Raw genomic sequence first — 13,736 nt, 5'->3', positions numbered from 1 at the left:
AAGGCAGAGATGAGTCAGGAACAAGGATAATAACATCCATGTGTGGGCATTCCTTTTAATTTATGAACGTCCTCCACATTTGCCAGGGAGTAATGAGGCCGGCAGGGAGGGCCTGTGAAGTCTGGGATGAAATTCCTGCCGCTACATGAGATGCAAAGGCCCACGTTTCTATATATTTCAACATTTTCTCTCACAGGCCAAAACAGGTGCTTGTTATTGCACAACAGAAAGTGGGTTGATCCCCTTACACAACTGTCAGGTATTCTGGAAGAGGATGGGTTGAGAACCAGGGTTGGGGCTGGGTTGGTCTTGTTTTGCAGATCATTTGTTTTATTTCTCTCCCCCGCCACTGCCTTTTACCTGCACAGCAACCCTCTGAGGTAGTTTGGACTGAGGCAGGCTAGCTTCATTCCACACATAAGGCCAAGCCAAACTGTGGCTTAGCGAGAATGAGCTAGTGTTCAGGTATAGTGGTACCTCGGTTTTCGAACAGTCCTGTTTACGAACTATTCAGTTTACAAACTCCGCAAAACCGGAGGTAGTGTCCCGGTTTGCGAACTTTACCTCAGTCTATGAACGGAAGCCGAACGGTGGAAGGGCATCGGCGGCGGGAGGCCTCACTAGGGAAATTGCGCCTCGGTTTACGAATGGATTTGATTTAAGAACGGACTTCAGGAATGGATTAAGTTCATCAACCGAGGTAGCACTGTACCTGGGAAGAAAACCACAGCTGTTTTGATCCTCCCCTGGTTCTGCGCCCTGTGTGCTACCTGGAGCCGAGCCGTGGTTTGGCACCACGTTCTGTGGAAACACAGGGTTGTGGTTTGTCTCACTACCATCAAACCACAAGCTTGTCACCACAGTTTGCTCTTGGTTTACCAACTCACTGACTGGCTTGAGGCCGGCTAATGGGGTTTCACGACTGGGTGTTGTAGCCTGACGTTGTTCTAGCCTGACCTTCTCACCACGATGCCATATTGGCTCTTAACAGAAGAGGGCCCAGAGTTCCACATCCCAGCATCCCTTCCCCTCCCAACACCAGCTCTCAAGGGACCTCACTGAGAAGTTCTGTGGTGGTGGCAGGCCTCTGAAAACCCTGGGAAGCCACTGCCAGTCATTGTGGGCAGTCCTGAACTAGATGGACCAATTGTCTGATTTGGGACGCTTCCTAGGACAGTGCTTGAGTTATAGGGACCTGGGACACTCCATTGTGTCTCTCTCCTCCCCCGGGAACCCCAACTCCCAACCTGCCCCAAGCCACTGAATCCTGGTTGCAAAAGCCCTCTGATATTTCCACCCCTCCCAGCAGGGGCGACCCAGTCGCTGTCTAGGGGGATGCAGTTAGTGTGGAAATGTTAGGGATGTGGATTAGGATATATTATTAGATAGATCCTATCCAAGCTTGTGTTAGCAAGCTTCCAATATCAGCAGAGTGACATTCCCCTTTTGTGCGCAGCAAAGCGTGAGCGTTAGGTTCGTTAGAACCTCTGCAACAATATTATACTTCAATATTATACTTCCTGGCAAATCCCCTTTGTCCCTCTTAAAAGAAATACACGACACAATAGTATTAAAATAAGATAGAGTTTACTCACATGACATCCTGAATTAACAGCATAATCTTAGAAAAGCAGGCTTACGTAGAAAAGTTACAAATATATACACCTGGAGTCTACGTACTAAAGTGAGGCTCCGTCTGGTCTCTCTCTTGGCAGCAGGCCAAGAGGGAGAACCATCCTAACTGGAGATTCTCTGGAGATGTGTTCCTGTTGAAGGAGAAAAGGCTAAGAAAGAGAATAGCTGCTGGCTAGGGGCTTTTGTCTGCCAGCTAATCCATCTCATCTGCATATCTGGAGGAACAGGAACTGAGTCAGGTGTTCCCCCAGGTGAGTCCCTCTTAGTGGACACTCTAGGAACTGTTGTGACTTGTCTGCCCCAGTGTTCCATCCCATAGTTAGGACACTGGAAGAGCCCTGCTGGATCCCTCTCAAGAGCTGCAGAGTACCATTTCCCACAGCGGCCAGTCAAATGCTTCCAGGAATCCCCCCCACCACCAGCATTTTGTACTGAGAAGTATACTGCTGCCACTGATAAACCCGCTCTGTACCTCTGTAGTTGACATTGTACAAACATGGAATCGAGAAATGTTGAAAACCTTAGCTTGCTTTTTTATGTTTTAGAACAAGTTACTAGTGCTTGTTGTTTCAGCAACTCCAGCTGGAAGTAGCAGAAGGTAGCAGCAGTAGGGGGTTGTCAGGGTTTCTAGCTGTCAGGGCAGGAGGGGGTGTTATGGGGGCGGGGGGCTCAGTACTTTGCAAGCCTTCTCCTCCTCTCTGAGTTGGCTGAAACAGGGGAAAGAAAGGTGCCCAGTGTAGGCAGAGCTCCGCAGGAGGGGAGTGGCTAAATTTGCAGGAAAGGCTGTTCCCCCTCGTCCAAAGTCACCAGCAGGGCCGGCTCCTGCAGAGACAGCCTTTGCCTGCGCACACTTACCTTCCTGGAAGGAACAAGAGGTGGTGCCCTGAATAGCCAGTATGGGTGTCCTTCCGGGTGTTCTTGGGTTCCCATCAACCCCAGGCAGCATGGTCTAGTGCAGGGGTCAGCAAACATTTTCAGCTGGGGGCCGGTCCACCGTCCCTCAGACCTTGTGGGGGGGCCGGACTATATTTTGAAGGGAAAAAAATGAACGAATTCCTATGCCCCACAAATAACCCAGAGATGCATTTTAAATAAAGGGACACATTCTACTCATGTAAAAACATGCCGATTCCCGGACCATCTGTGGGCTGGATTTACCCTGTTTCCCCTATTTTAAGACGTAGTCATAAAATAAGCCATAGCAGGATATTTAAGCATTCAAGGAATATAAGCCATACCCCGAAAATAAGACATAGTGATAGGCGCAGCAGCAATGCCGGCCGCGGCAGGAGGAGGGGAAAAAATAAGACCTCCCCTGAAAATAAGCCATAGTGGGGTGTTTTTTAAAGGAAAAATAAATATAAGACGGTGCCTTTATTTTCGGAGAAATACGGTAGAAGGCGATTGGGCTGGATCCAGCCCTTGGGCCTTAGTTTGCCTACCCATGTTCTAGTGGTTCTAGTGGTCAGGGATGATGGGAACTGGAAGGGACCATGTTCTCTGCCCCTGGGCTGGCCAAGAGGTGTGTTTTATGTGTCTCATCTCCCCCTCTCCCTCTCCCTCTCCCTCTCCCTCTCCCTCTCCCTCTTTCTCTTTTTCTCTCCTTTCTCCTCTTCTGTTTTCCATCATTTCGGCACAGGAACTCAGAACATCATCGAAGCATGTGTGACACAAGGAACCCAGTACCTGATTTACACCAGCAGCATGGAAGTGGTGGGGCCCAATGCGAGGGGTGACCCCTTCTTCAGGTACGTGCCTCACCTGGGGCTTGCGGCATCTCTGCCCCAGCTGCATTGGCTCCAGTGTGTATGCTGGGCTCCCTTCCCCTTCCACAGCACAGACGTATCTCCTTCTCAGTCTGTGCTGCATCCCGCAGGGGCTTTTCAGGCTGAGTTATGAGAATGTCCATTAAAGGCAGGCGAGTTCTTCCTCTAACTTCCTTTTGCCTTTAGAAAGCCCACCCATCATCTTTCAAAACTATGCAACACCCCTGTGAGGTAGGCTAGCCTGAGCCAGTGAGAAATGCAGCCATCCTATCATTGGAAGGCACTTTCAATAAAGTGATGTGCCTAAAGCGCTTGTGTTCTCTCTCACACACATACACAGAGCCCTGATATCCACAGCAGGGAGTTCCCTCTGGCTTTGGTCCAGGCTCTGGCTTTGGTCCTGTACAAGGGCTTCCCCTGTGTCCTCCCTGGCAACATCAAAACAACACATGTACACAGCAACGGTAACCCTGGAGATGGGCAATGGAGATATATTACATATAACAGCGCTCCCTACATGGCAATATTTTTCCCCCTGTTTCTAACACTGTGCATGCACCATGCATTTAAAGCAACCCTCCCCCCTGCCGAAGGATCCTGGGAACTGTAGTCTGTTAATGGTGCAGGGGATTGTAGCTCTGTGAAGGGAAAACCACAGTTCCTAGGATTCTTTGAAAGGAGCTTTAAGAGAGGATCAGACACAGTGGCTCTCAATGGCTATGTCCTGCCTCCACTGCTGGAGGACGTTTGCCTCAGAATGCTACGGTAGTTTCTGGGAATCGCAAGAGGGGAGAACGGTGTTGTGCTTGGGCGTTGCTTTTCGGGCTTCCCATAGGCTGACCATTGTGGGAATAGGATGCTGGAGTGACCCAGCAGGGCTGTCCTTCCATTCTTAAGCCTTGCACAGTTCCTTGAATGTGCTTTAAATGTATGGTGTGTGGATGCAGCCTAAATTGCCACTTCCACTAAAGCAAGAGATTGGTAGTTTCTTGTCTGCAAACACTTTAATCGCCTCCCTTGTCTGCAAACACAAAACGTCTCGGTGCTGAATATTTTGGCCCGGGGCAAGGAAAGAAAATGGAGAAACTCAGACAGCTGTCTGGTATGTGTGTGTGTATGTGTTTGTGTGTGCAAGGAATGGGACATTAAGCACCCATAATCCATCTTTCTCGAAGAGTGCTGAAAACATGCAAGCTCCCAACCTTTTGAGGCCCATTTGCAAATCTTAAAATGTATCATAGGCACCAGAGAATGCTGGCTTTACAGAAGAAAAACTGGCAATGCCTGAAACTCCCCCTAGCCCTACAAAACAAACAGATAAAACACACCCACCCAGACAACCACACACGCAGACAGTAAAGCAGGGAACACCTGCAACTGAGCAATTCCTAAAAGCCAAATTCATTTTAAAAAACAACATTAACTAGGGAGGAATCACAGAATTGTAGAGTTGGAAGGGACCTAAAGGGTCATCTAGTCCAATCCTCTGCAGAGCAGAGGGCACCAATTTGGGGGACCCCCAGGTTACACAATAACACCTCCCTTGGATTCTCCCACCCCTACCAATCAAAAGGAAGCTTATGATGTCCATGCGCTGCAATAAAGATGCCTCTCTGGAATGATATGATGGAATTGTGGGGTGGGTGGTCTTTGTAGGGGGTAGGATTTTGTTGTTGTTGTTGAGGAAGTGAGGGACTAATCAAGTTATAAGTTTCAGCTTGCAATAGGTACTGGGAAATGCTGCAGCTTTAATGCACATTTATTAAAAGGTATAAATTAATGCCCCCTTCACCAACCCGGCCCCGGTTATGCACCAACTACCAGAGCTGAAGAAAGTGAAATTGACCAATTCTATGAAGACCTACAACACCTTCTAGAAATGACACCAAAGAAGGATGTTCTTCTCATTACAGGGGATTGGAATGCTAAAGTAGGGAATCAAGAGATAAAAGGAACAACTGGCAAGTTTGGCCTTGGAGTTCAAAATGAAGCAGGGCAAAGGCTAATAGAGTTCTGTCAAGAGAACAAGCTGGTCATCACAAACACTCTCTTCCAACAACACAAGAGACGACTCTACACATGGATATCACCAAATGGGCAGCATCGAAATCAGATTGATTATATTCTCTGCAGCCAAAGATGGAGAAGCTCTATACAATCAGCAAAAACAAGACCTGGAGCTGACTGTAACTCAGATCATCAGCTTCTTATAGCAAAATTCCAGCTTAAACTGAAGAAAGTAGGAAAAACCACTGGGCCAGTAAGATACAATCTGAATCAAATCCCTTATGAATACACAGTGGAAGTGAGGAACAGGTTTAAGGATTTAGATTTGGTGGACAGAGTGCCTGAAGAGCTATGGATGGAGGCTCGTAACATTATACAGGAGGCAGCAACGAAAACCATCCCAAGGAAAAGGAAATGCAAGAAAGCAAAATGGCTGTCCAACGAGGCCTTACAAATAGCGGAGGAGAGGAGGCAAGCAAAATGCAAGGGAGATAGGGAAAGATACAGGAAACTGAATGCAGATTTCCAAAAAACAGCAAGGAGAGACAAGAGAGTCTTCTTAAATGAGCAATGCAAAGAAATAGAGGAAAACAATAGAATGGGGAAAACCAGAGATCTGTTCAAGAAAATTGGAGATATGAAAGGAACATTTCGTACAAAGATTACCATAATCAAGGACAAAAGTGGTAAGGACCTAACAGAAGCAGAAGACATCAAGAAGAGGTGGCAAGAATACACAGAGGAATTATACCAGAAAGACATGGAGGTTTCGTACACCCCAGGTAGTGTGGTTGCTGACCTTGAGCCAGACATCTTGGAGAGTGAAGTCAAATGGGCCTTAGAAAGCACTGCTAATAACAAGGCCAGTGGAAGTGATGATATTCCAGCTGAACTATTTAAAATTTTAAAAGATGATGCTGTTAAGGTGCTACACCCAATATGCCAGCAAGTTTGGAAAACTCAGCAATGGCCAGAGGATTGGAGAAGATCAGTCTACATCCCAATTCCAAAGAAGGGCAGTGCCAAAGAATGCTCCAACTACCGCACAATTGCGCTCATTTCACACGCTAGCAAGGTTATGCTTAAAATTCTACAAGGCAGGCTTAGGCAGTATGTGGACCGAGAACTCCCAGAAGTGCAAGCTGGATTTCGAAAGGGCAGAGGAACCAGAGACCAAATAGCAAACATGCGCTGGATTATGGAGAAAGCTAGAGAGTTCCAGAAAAACGTCTACTTCTGCTTCATTGACTATGCAAAAGCCTTTGACTGTGTCGACCACAGCAAACTATGGCAAGTTCTTAAAGAAATGGGAGTGCCTGATCACCTCATCTGTCTCCTGAGAAATCTCTATGTGGGACAAGAAGCTACAGTTAGAACTGGATATGGAACAACTGAGTGGTTCAAAATTGGGAAAGGAGTACGACAAGGTTGTATATTGTCTCCCTGCTTATTTAACTTATATGCAGAATTCATCATGCGAAAGGCTGGACTAGATGAATCCCAAGCCGGAATTAAGATTGCCGGAAGAAATATCAACAACCTCAGATATGCAGATGACACAACCTTGATGGCAGAAAGCGAGGAGGAATTAAAGAACCTTTTAATGAGGGTGAAAGAGGAGAGCGCAAAATATGGTCTGAAGCTCAACATCAAAAAAACCAAGATCATGGCCACTGGTCCCATCACCTCCTGGCAAATAGAAGGGGAAGAAATGGAGGCAGTGAGAGATTTTACCTTCTTGGGCTCCTTGATCACTGCAGATGGTGACAGCAGTCACGAAATTAAAAGACGCCTGCTTCTTGGGAGAAAAGCAATGACAAACCTAGACAGCATCTTAAAAAGCAGAGACATCACCTTGCCGACAAAGGTCCGTATAGTTAAAGCTATGGTTTTCCCAGTAGTGATGTATGGAAGTGAGAGTTGGACCATAAAGAAGGCTGATCGCCGAAGAATTGATGCTTTTGAATTATGGTGCTGGAGGAGACTCTTGAGAGTCCCATGGACTGCAAGAAGATCAAACCTATCCATTCTTAAGGAAATCAGCCCTGAGTGCTCCCTGGAAGGACAGATCGTGAAGCTGAGGCTCCAATACTTTGGCCACCTCATGAGAAGAGAAGAATCCTTGGAAAAGACCCTGATGTTGGGAAAGATTGAGGGCACTAGGAGAAGGGGACGTCAGAGGACGAGATGGTTGGACAGTGTTCTCGAAGCTACCAACATGAGTTTGACCAAACTGCGGGAGGCAGTGCAAGACAGGAGTGCCTGGCGTGCTATGGTCCATGGGGTCACGAAGAGTCGGACACGACTAAACGACTAAACAACAACAACAATAAATTAATGCACATTACAGTTGCAGCGTTTCCCACCGTGCTTTTGCAATGCTGGGAGAAACAATACCCAACCAAGCAAGCTCTTCCTTCTACCCATCTCTTTTAAGATGCAGGCACCTTGCCCTGCACTTGACAGCAGCCCCTGTACCATTATAACACAGTGCATTGGAGTTAATTGAACAAAACTGAAGTATATTAAGGTACATTATTTTGTAGCAGAGACGGAAAAGGATGGGTCTGGCAGGTGGGGCTTCTGGGCTCTCTTTCTCTACATTGAAGTATTGGGTTCTGATTCCCTGTGGCATGTTCCTCTTCTTTGCAGGGGAAACGAAGACACCAAATATGAGGTTATTCACACCGAGCCTTACCCGGTTAGCAAAGCCAAGGCTGAGCGCTTGGTTATCGAAGCCAATGGACGAGCGGTGAGTCAGGCTCCGCTTCAGCCCAGGTTTGGAATGGAACAAAGAACCTTAAAAGGACTAACAGATTTATTAGGACATAAATGTTCAAGAGCCAAAACCTGCTTCCTCAGATGCATGGCACGAACCCTTCACCTCTGTCAGCCAACTAAGAACAATTTATGCATCTAATGATGCAGGCTGCTGTCAGTGGATGTTTATGTGCCCCAGTAACTCGACTAGTCTCTTACAAGAGTCTTGTGGCCCCGTACAAGTGCAGCAAGATGTCCCCTCTGCGATGTATTTACGACACTCTTAAAACCCACCCTTTCTCTCCTCCCTCTAATGAGCTTGAGTGCACGTAGCATTTCCTTATCATTCTGATAACCCTGTGTGGTAGGGTTATTTAGTCATCCTTGTTTTGATTTGTATACGACAGTGACCATTCATGCTGCGTTCACCCTGATTCACTTGCAGGGTGTTTACTCATCTTCTTGTTAGTCATTTGCTCACTCTGCACCTTCCAAACTGCTTAAAAAGTCCAGTTTCTTTTTTCCCAAAGTGGGTTTGTTGCAACTGGGGGAGACAGAGCCCTTTGATCCGCATACCCTCAACTTGAATCCCTCCAGCAAAATGCTTGACCACCCAGAGGCTCCTCTACCCCACATGTGTCACAGTGGGGAGGTGGGAAGGGAACCAGGTCCTTGGTGGCAGGGGGAGCTAACAGGTTTTCTCCACCTCCTCTTCTGTGCCGCCAGGTGGAAGGAGGGAAGCAGCTGGTCACTTGTGCTCTCCGGCCGACTGGCATCTATGGGGAGCACCACCCACTCATGAAACAGTTTTACGAGAAAGGGCTGATCACCAAAAGGTGTCTGATGCGAGCCACCCCACCCTCCACCGAGCACGGCAGGGTCTATGTCGGTAAGTCTCGCATGCACGCTGTGTGCCATTCTTGAACTGCGATGTCACCACGAACTTCAGGTGCCTTTGCGCGCGCTCCCTCTGGTCCTTTATAGCCAGAGTCCCAGAGAAGCAAGATGGCGTTGCTGCTTTTTTATCAAAACAAACAACCTTTCCCTCCTGGAATGCTTTGCTGCTTTGCCCATGACAAAAGCAAAGCAAGAACACCAGAGCCTGTGTATTAACATTTCGCAGTCGGACCTCTTGAATTCTTTTCCCAAGAGGAACAGATAAACCACAATGGGGATTTGTAAATTAATTTGTGTAAGGGTTTGGAGGGGAATGCGGCCGCTCCTGGGCCTGCTTTTTATTAGTTTGCTAACCTCTGCTAGAGGGCGATTGGCTCACAATGTGTTTTAAAAAGCGGTTTTCTTGAAAGAAGATCCCTTTGATCTCCTGTAACTTAAATTACGAATTTATTTTTATTTCCTCCATACAAGGAAGGCTGAGCTAAGCCCTTGGCAAATACACAAGCAAAGACTTGTGTGCTTACGGACTGGCTGCAGATACAGATGCTCAGTCGTCCCAAAGCGCTCTGAGTCAATGACCTGATGACACTCACCTCTCTTATTGTTTATATTCCCATCTGTAGGATCTCTCTCTCTCTCTCTCTCTCTCTCTCTCTCTCTCTCTCTCTCTCTCTCTCTCTCTCTCTCTCCCCCCCCCCCCGTTGCGTAGGTTGCTTTAGCGATCCTGTTTCTCATTCCCAAGTGTTTCTCCTCTTTTCCTCCCCCTGCCAACCCTTTTGCAGGCAACGTGTCTTGGATGCACTTGCTGGTGGCCCGGAAGATCCAGGAGTCTCCCTTGACTGTTTCAGGCCAGGTTTATTTCTGCTACGACGACTCGCCTTACAAGAGCTACGAGGACTTCAACATGGAGTTTCTGGGCTCCTGCGGCTTCCACCTGCTGGGCTCCCAGCCGCTGCTGCCTCCCTGGCTCCTGCGGTTCATTGCGCTGTTCAATGCCTTCCTGCAGTGGCTGCTGAAGCCCCTGTGCAACTATGCGCCCATCCTCAACCCCTACACTCTGGCTGTGGCAAGCACCACCTTCACAGTGCAGACCAGCAAGGCCAAGGAGCACTTTGGCTACAAGCCCCTCTACAGCTGGGAGGAGAGCCGGGCCCGCACTGTGAAATGGCTCCAGGAGATCGATGCCCAGAGGGATGCTGGGAAATGAGACACGGGCCGTGTGTGCGGGGGAGAGGGACAGGGAAGCCAGGAGAGAGAGGGACTTCCCCCCCTTGCTCCCCCAAAGCAGCCTAGCCCTGGGTTTTGCTTCCACTGGAGCATCCGAGTACATTTCCCCACACTCTTGCAGAAGCTGTTTTTATTATAACCTAGTGCCGTCAAGAGTAATTTCATCTTGGTAGACTCTGGATTACACTATTGGTTTAATCCTTGTAATTACTATTATTTATTCATCACTCGCAAAGCCCTTAAAAGGATGACCGGGAGAGGGTGGAAAGAGGAACTGATCTGTGGGGGAACCTGCTCCAGGATTTGGCAGCAACCACTTTCAATGAGAGTGTGCCAGTTCTGCCGAAATCTGTTTTGAATGTTGGTTAAGCATATAGTTTTACTTCAGTAAGAAGAGCTGTGTGCTCCACTGGTGGCTGTCATCTGTCAAGGCCGGTAGGGTGTTAAGCAGGAGGCTAACATTAGGGAGCGCCAGAGGCAATGGCAGGCAGAGCTAAGGAATGCTAGATTGGTCCTTACCTTCCTACCTGGTGAATTTCACAAGGGCAGCCCTGAGACTAAGGAGAAAGAGGAGGCTGCCAGCTCAGTGCCACCTTCTGGGCTGGTTAAAAGAAGGCAAATTGGTGGGCCAGGGCTTCCCTTTTGCCCTAATGAACCTGCCTTCCCTGGCGTGCTCTTTCATCAGAACCTCCAATCTCAGTGTTAGTATTACTTCTACGATCTGGATCTTGCTTGGGCTGCGTTGCACATTCCAGACTCCCTCTCTGATGGGAGTCCTCCTCTTCCAGAGCCACTTTCCTTCGTTCTTATTCCATTCCCATGGCAGTCTTTATTTTCAGTGTGCTACAAATGAATGGCACAGTGGGTCTGGGGTGTGTGTGTGTGTGTGCGTGCAATTTCATGCTGCCATCATTCCTTTCCTGTAGCAATGTGAATCCCTCTGAAGGATCCTCGATCCATTCCGCATCGCCGCGATCCCATTCCAGTTTTTTTCTTCCTACCTCAATCGCCACTACACCGCCGGTTCCAGTACAGTCGGGATCCGGATCCATGTTTTGATTTTCATCCAGCCTCTCCTCTCAGTGTAGGACTTCACTTAGCGTGACATAGGATGCCATGATTTATTTTTCCTGCCACTTTTTGCGGGGCTTGTGCACTATGAATATGACTGGAGAATCATGGCGGATTTTTCTTTAAAAAACACACACCACTACAATGGGTGGGTGGAGCCCAGAGGTCCCTGCCTGCAGTCTGATTAATAAGGGACAGCTAACAGCTTCCCCGATTCTGACTCTTTGCCATGTGGTTTTACTCCTCCCCTTTGAGATTTGACCCAGTAAAAGAGGCTCATTTTCCTGAAACGTCCTGTCAAATGTAGGAACTTGGCAACCTCGCAGGATCTAAGGATTGACAGTACTGAAGAAAAGTGACAAAGGCACACAACACACTGTTGCTGGGCTGGACAAGATGCAGGAAAGCCCACTGACAAAATCCTTAATGGGGAAGGCGAAAGTGTTTAGGACATGTTTAAGTTTAGATGATTTGAAGGTTGGGGTGATTAGGAATTCGTGAGGGGCAGGGTGAGTGTTAAGTATGCATTTCCACGCAGAGCTTAATTTCTCGTTTCTGAACCATGATGCAAACCGAAACACAACTTTCCTTTAAAATTTGCACGTTTCTGAATTTTGCGATGCAGTTCTCATAGTGTGCACAAAAATGAATATTTAGTGTAGATGAGGCACAAAACAACGTTGCGGTGAGGGAAATTGCTTTCAGAAAGGCATGTATTAGTAGGGCCCCCCCAAAAAACAATGGATTTAGAATGGGGCATCCTGAAGGTTTTAAAAAAGAGAAACTGAGATTGCTGGAGCCAACCATCCCTAGGGCTGATAGAGGCAGATAAAATGATTTGTGACATGGAGGAACCCAATTGAAATAGGTGTTTCTCCCTCTTTCACAGTACAAAAATTGGCTGGAGATGGAAGAGGAAGTTGCTTACCACACAGTGACTTAATTAATTGACGGAGTTCACTGCGCTGTCAGTAAATGTGACGCCTACTCAGTTTATATCCCACCCTTCCTCCCGAGAGAGCTCAGGGTGCCAAATGCATCAATAAAAATATAATAACTTTCTAAAACCAGCTAAAAACAAGCACATTCCCTCAGCCAGTTATCTCAGGGGTTATCGTTCAGCCATCAAATGCCCGGGTAAACAAGTAAGTCTTTTTAAATCACTGGCTTAAGCTGGCTTTTTAGAGGGAACAAGGCAAAAAGATGGCAGATCAGGCCGCTGGTCACAGGGGTTGGAAGTGGAATGTCCCTGGCTGGCAGAGATTGTTCCTGCCTTGATGCCCTGCTCATGGGCTCCTCAGAGGAATCTTTTCTGGGCTGGACGGACCTTTTTGTCGTATCCGTTAGTACGACCAGCTGTCTTCACCCCGAAAGAGCATTGTTGGTGCTTAAACTGGGCGCGGTGAAGATGCCAGCCTGCTGCTCCCGCTGGTGAAACCAAATAATAATGTAGAACGTATTCTTTGATCAAAGTCTTAACTATTATAAATAAATACGTTGAATTCTGACAACAAGTTTGGCTCCTGTTTTCCCTCCTGTTGTGTCGGTGGGGAGCCTTGGCAGGGCCATGCAGAGATTGGTCGTAGGAATGGTAGAAGAATGAGAATTCTGAAGTCTGTAGGAGAGCTCCCTCCCTAAAATCTCTTCTCTTCCTCTAACAGTGCTATAAATGGCATGTTTATGAACAAGGTGGAAATTGTAGGCACGTGGAAGTTTTCAGATCGCCTGACAGATAAGACTCACTGCTTGTGAATAGAGGTGAATACCGGTAATATCAAGGTTAGAAAATCCACTGGATATGGCTTATATGCAAGTACAAACAAAAGCCGTGTCTGCAGAGTCTAAACTCCAACTCCCAGCAGCCCCAGCCAGCATGGCCAGTGGCCAGGCATGATGGGAATTGAGGTTCATGTTGGCCATCCCTGGTATAAACGGATTGCACCACTCCCTGTGTTTGCGAATACCTTGGGTGGATGCGAGAAGCTTCTTTTTTTAATTAATATTTTTTATTAAATTTTCCAATTAAAACACATCAAATCACATTGAAATTATTCCCAATTACATTTTTACAAATCCAAATTAATCATACAATTCCAATTAGAGAAAACATTCCAATTATAGCCAGTTATACTTAATTTTTCGAACTCCCATGCCTCCGATCCCCTGAGCTCCCTGTTAATCACCAATATCCTTTGCTTCCTTTTGAATTTATCCCTCATTTAACAGCCTCTGATATAAATATCACATATTTTCAAGTCTATTACTGTCCTTTCTCGGCCTCCGAGTTTACGTTGCCCGCTGGATGTTTCCAAATACTTTCTGTCTCTGTGTGGACTATATCTGTAACCTGCCTCCGATCTCTGGCCCTTGATA

General features: G+C 47.3%; 1 protein-coding gene across 7 annotated transcripts in view; it reads left to right on the top strand.

Moving 5' to 3' along the window:
• Positions 1–12,877, top strand: part of HSD3B7 (hydroxy-delta-5-steroid dehydrogenase, 3 beta- and steroid delta-isomerase 7) — a 56,754-nt gene extending 43,877 nt beyond the window's left edge. For all 7 annotated transcript variants that reach the window (XM_035134988.3, XM_088656100.1, XM_060281771.2 and 4 more), the window contains 4 exons: positions 3,275–3,383; positions 8,061–8,160; positions 8,895–9,057; positions 9,848–12,877. In XM_035134988.3, the coding sequence (XP_034990879.3) occupies positions 3,275–3,383; positions 8,061–8,160; positions 8,895–9,057; positions 9,848–10,272 (797 nt within the window). In that variant the 3' untranslated portion in view covers positions 10,273–12,877. The remainder of the gene's footprint in view (positions 1–3,274; positions 3,384–8,060; positions 8,161–8,894; positions 9,058–9,847) is intronic.
• The last annotated feature ends 859 nt before the right edge of the window (positions 12,878–13,736 follow it).

Source organism: Zootoca vivipara, chromosome 12 (genome assembly GCF_965207765.1).
Source record: "Zootoca vivipara chromosome 12, rZooViv2.hap1.1, whole genome shotgun sequence".
Classification (NCBI taxonomy): Eukaryota; Metazoa; Chordata; class Lepidosauria; order Squamata; family Lacertidae; genus Zootoca; species Zootoca vivipara.
The sequence above is the reverse complement of the archived record's forward strand: the minus strand, read 5'-3'. Positions and strand labels throughout refer to the sequence as shown.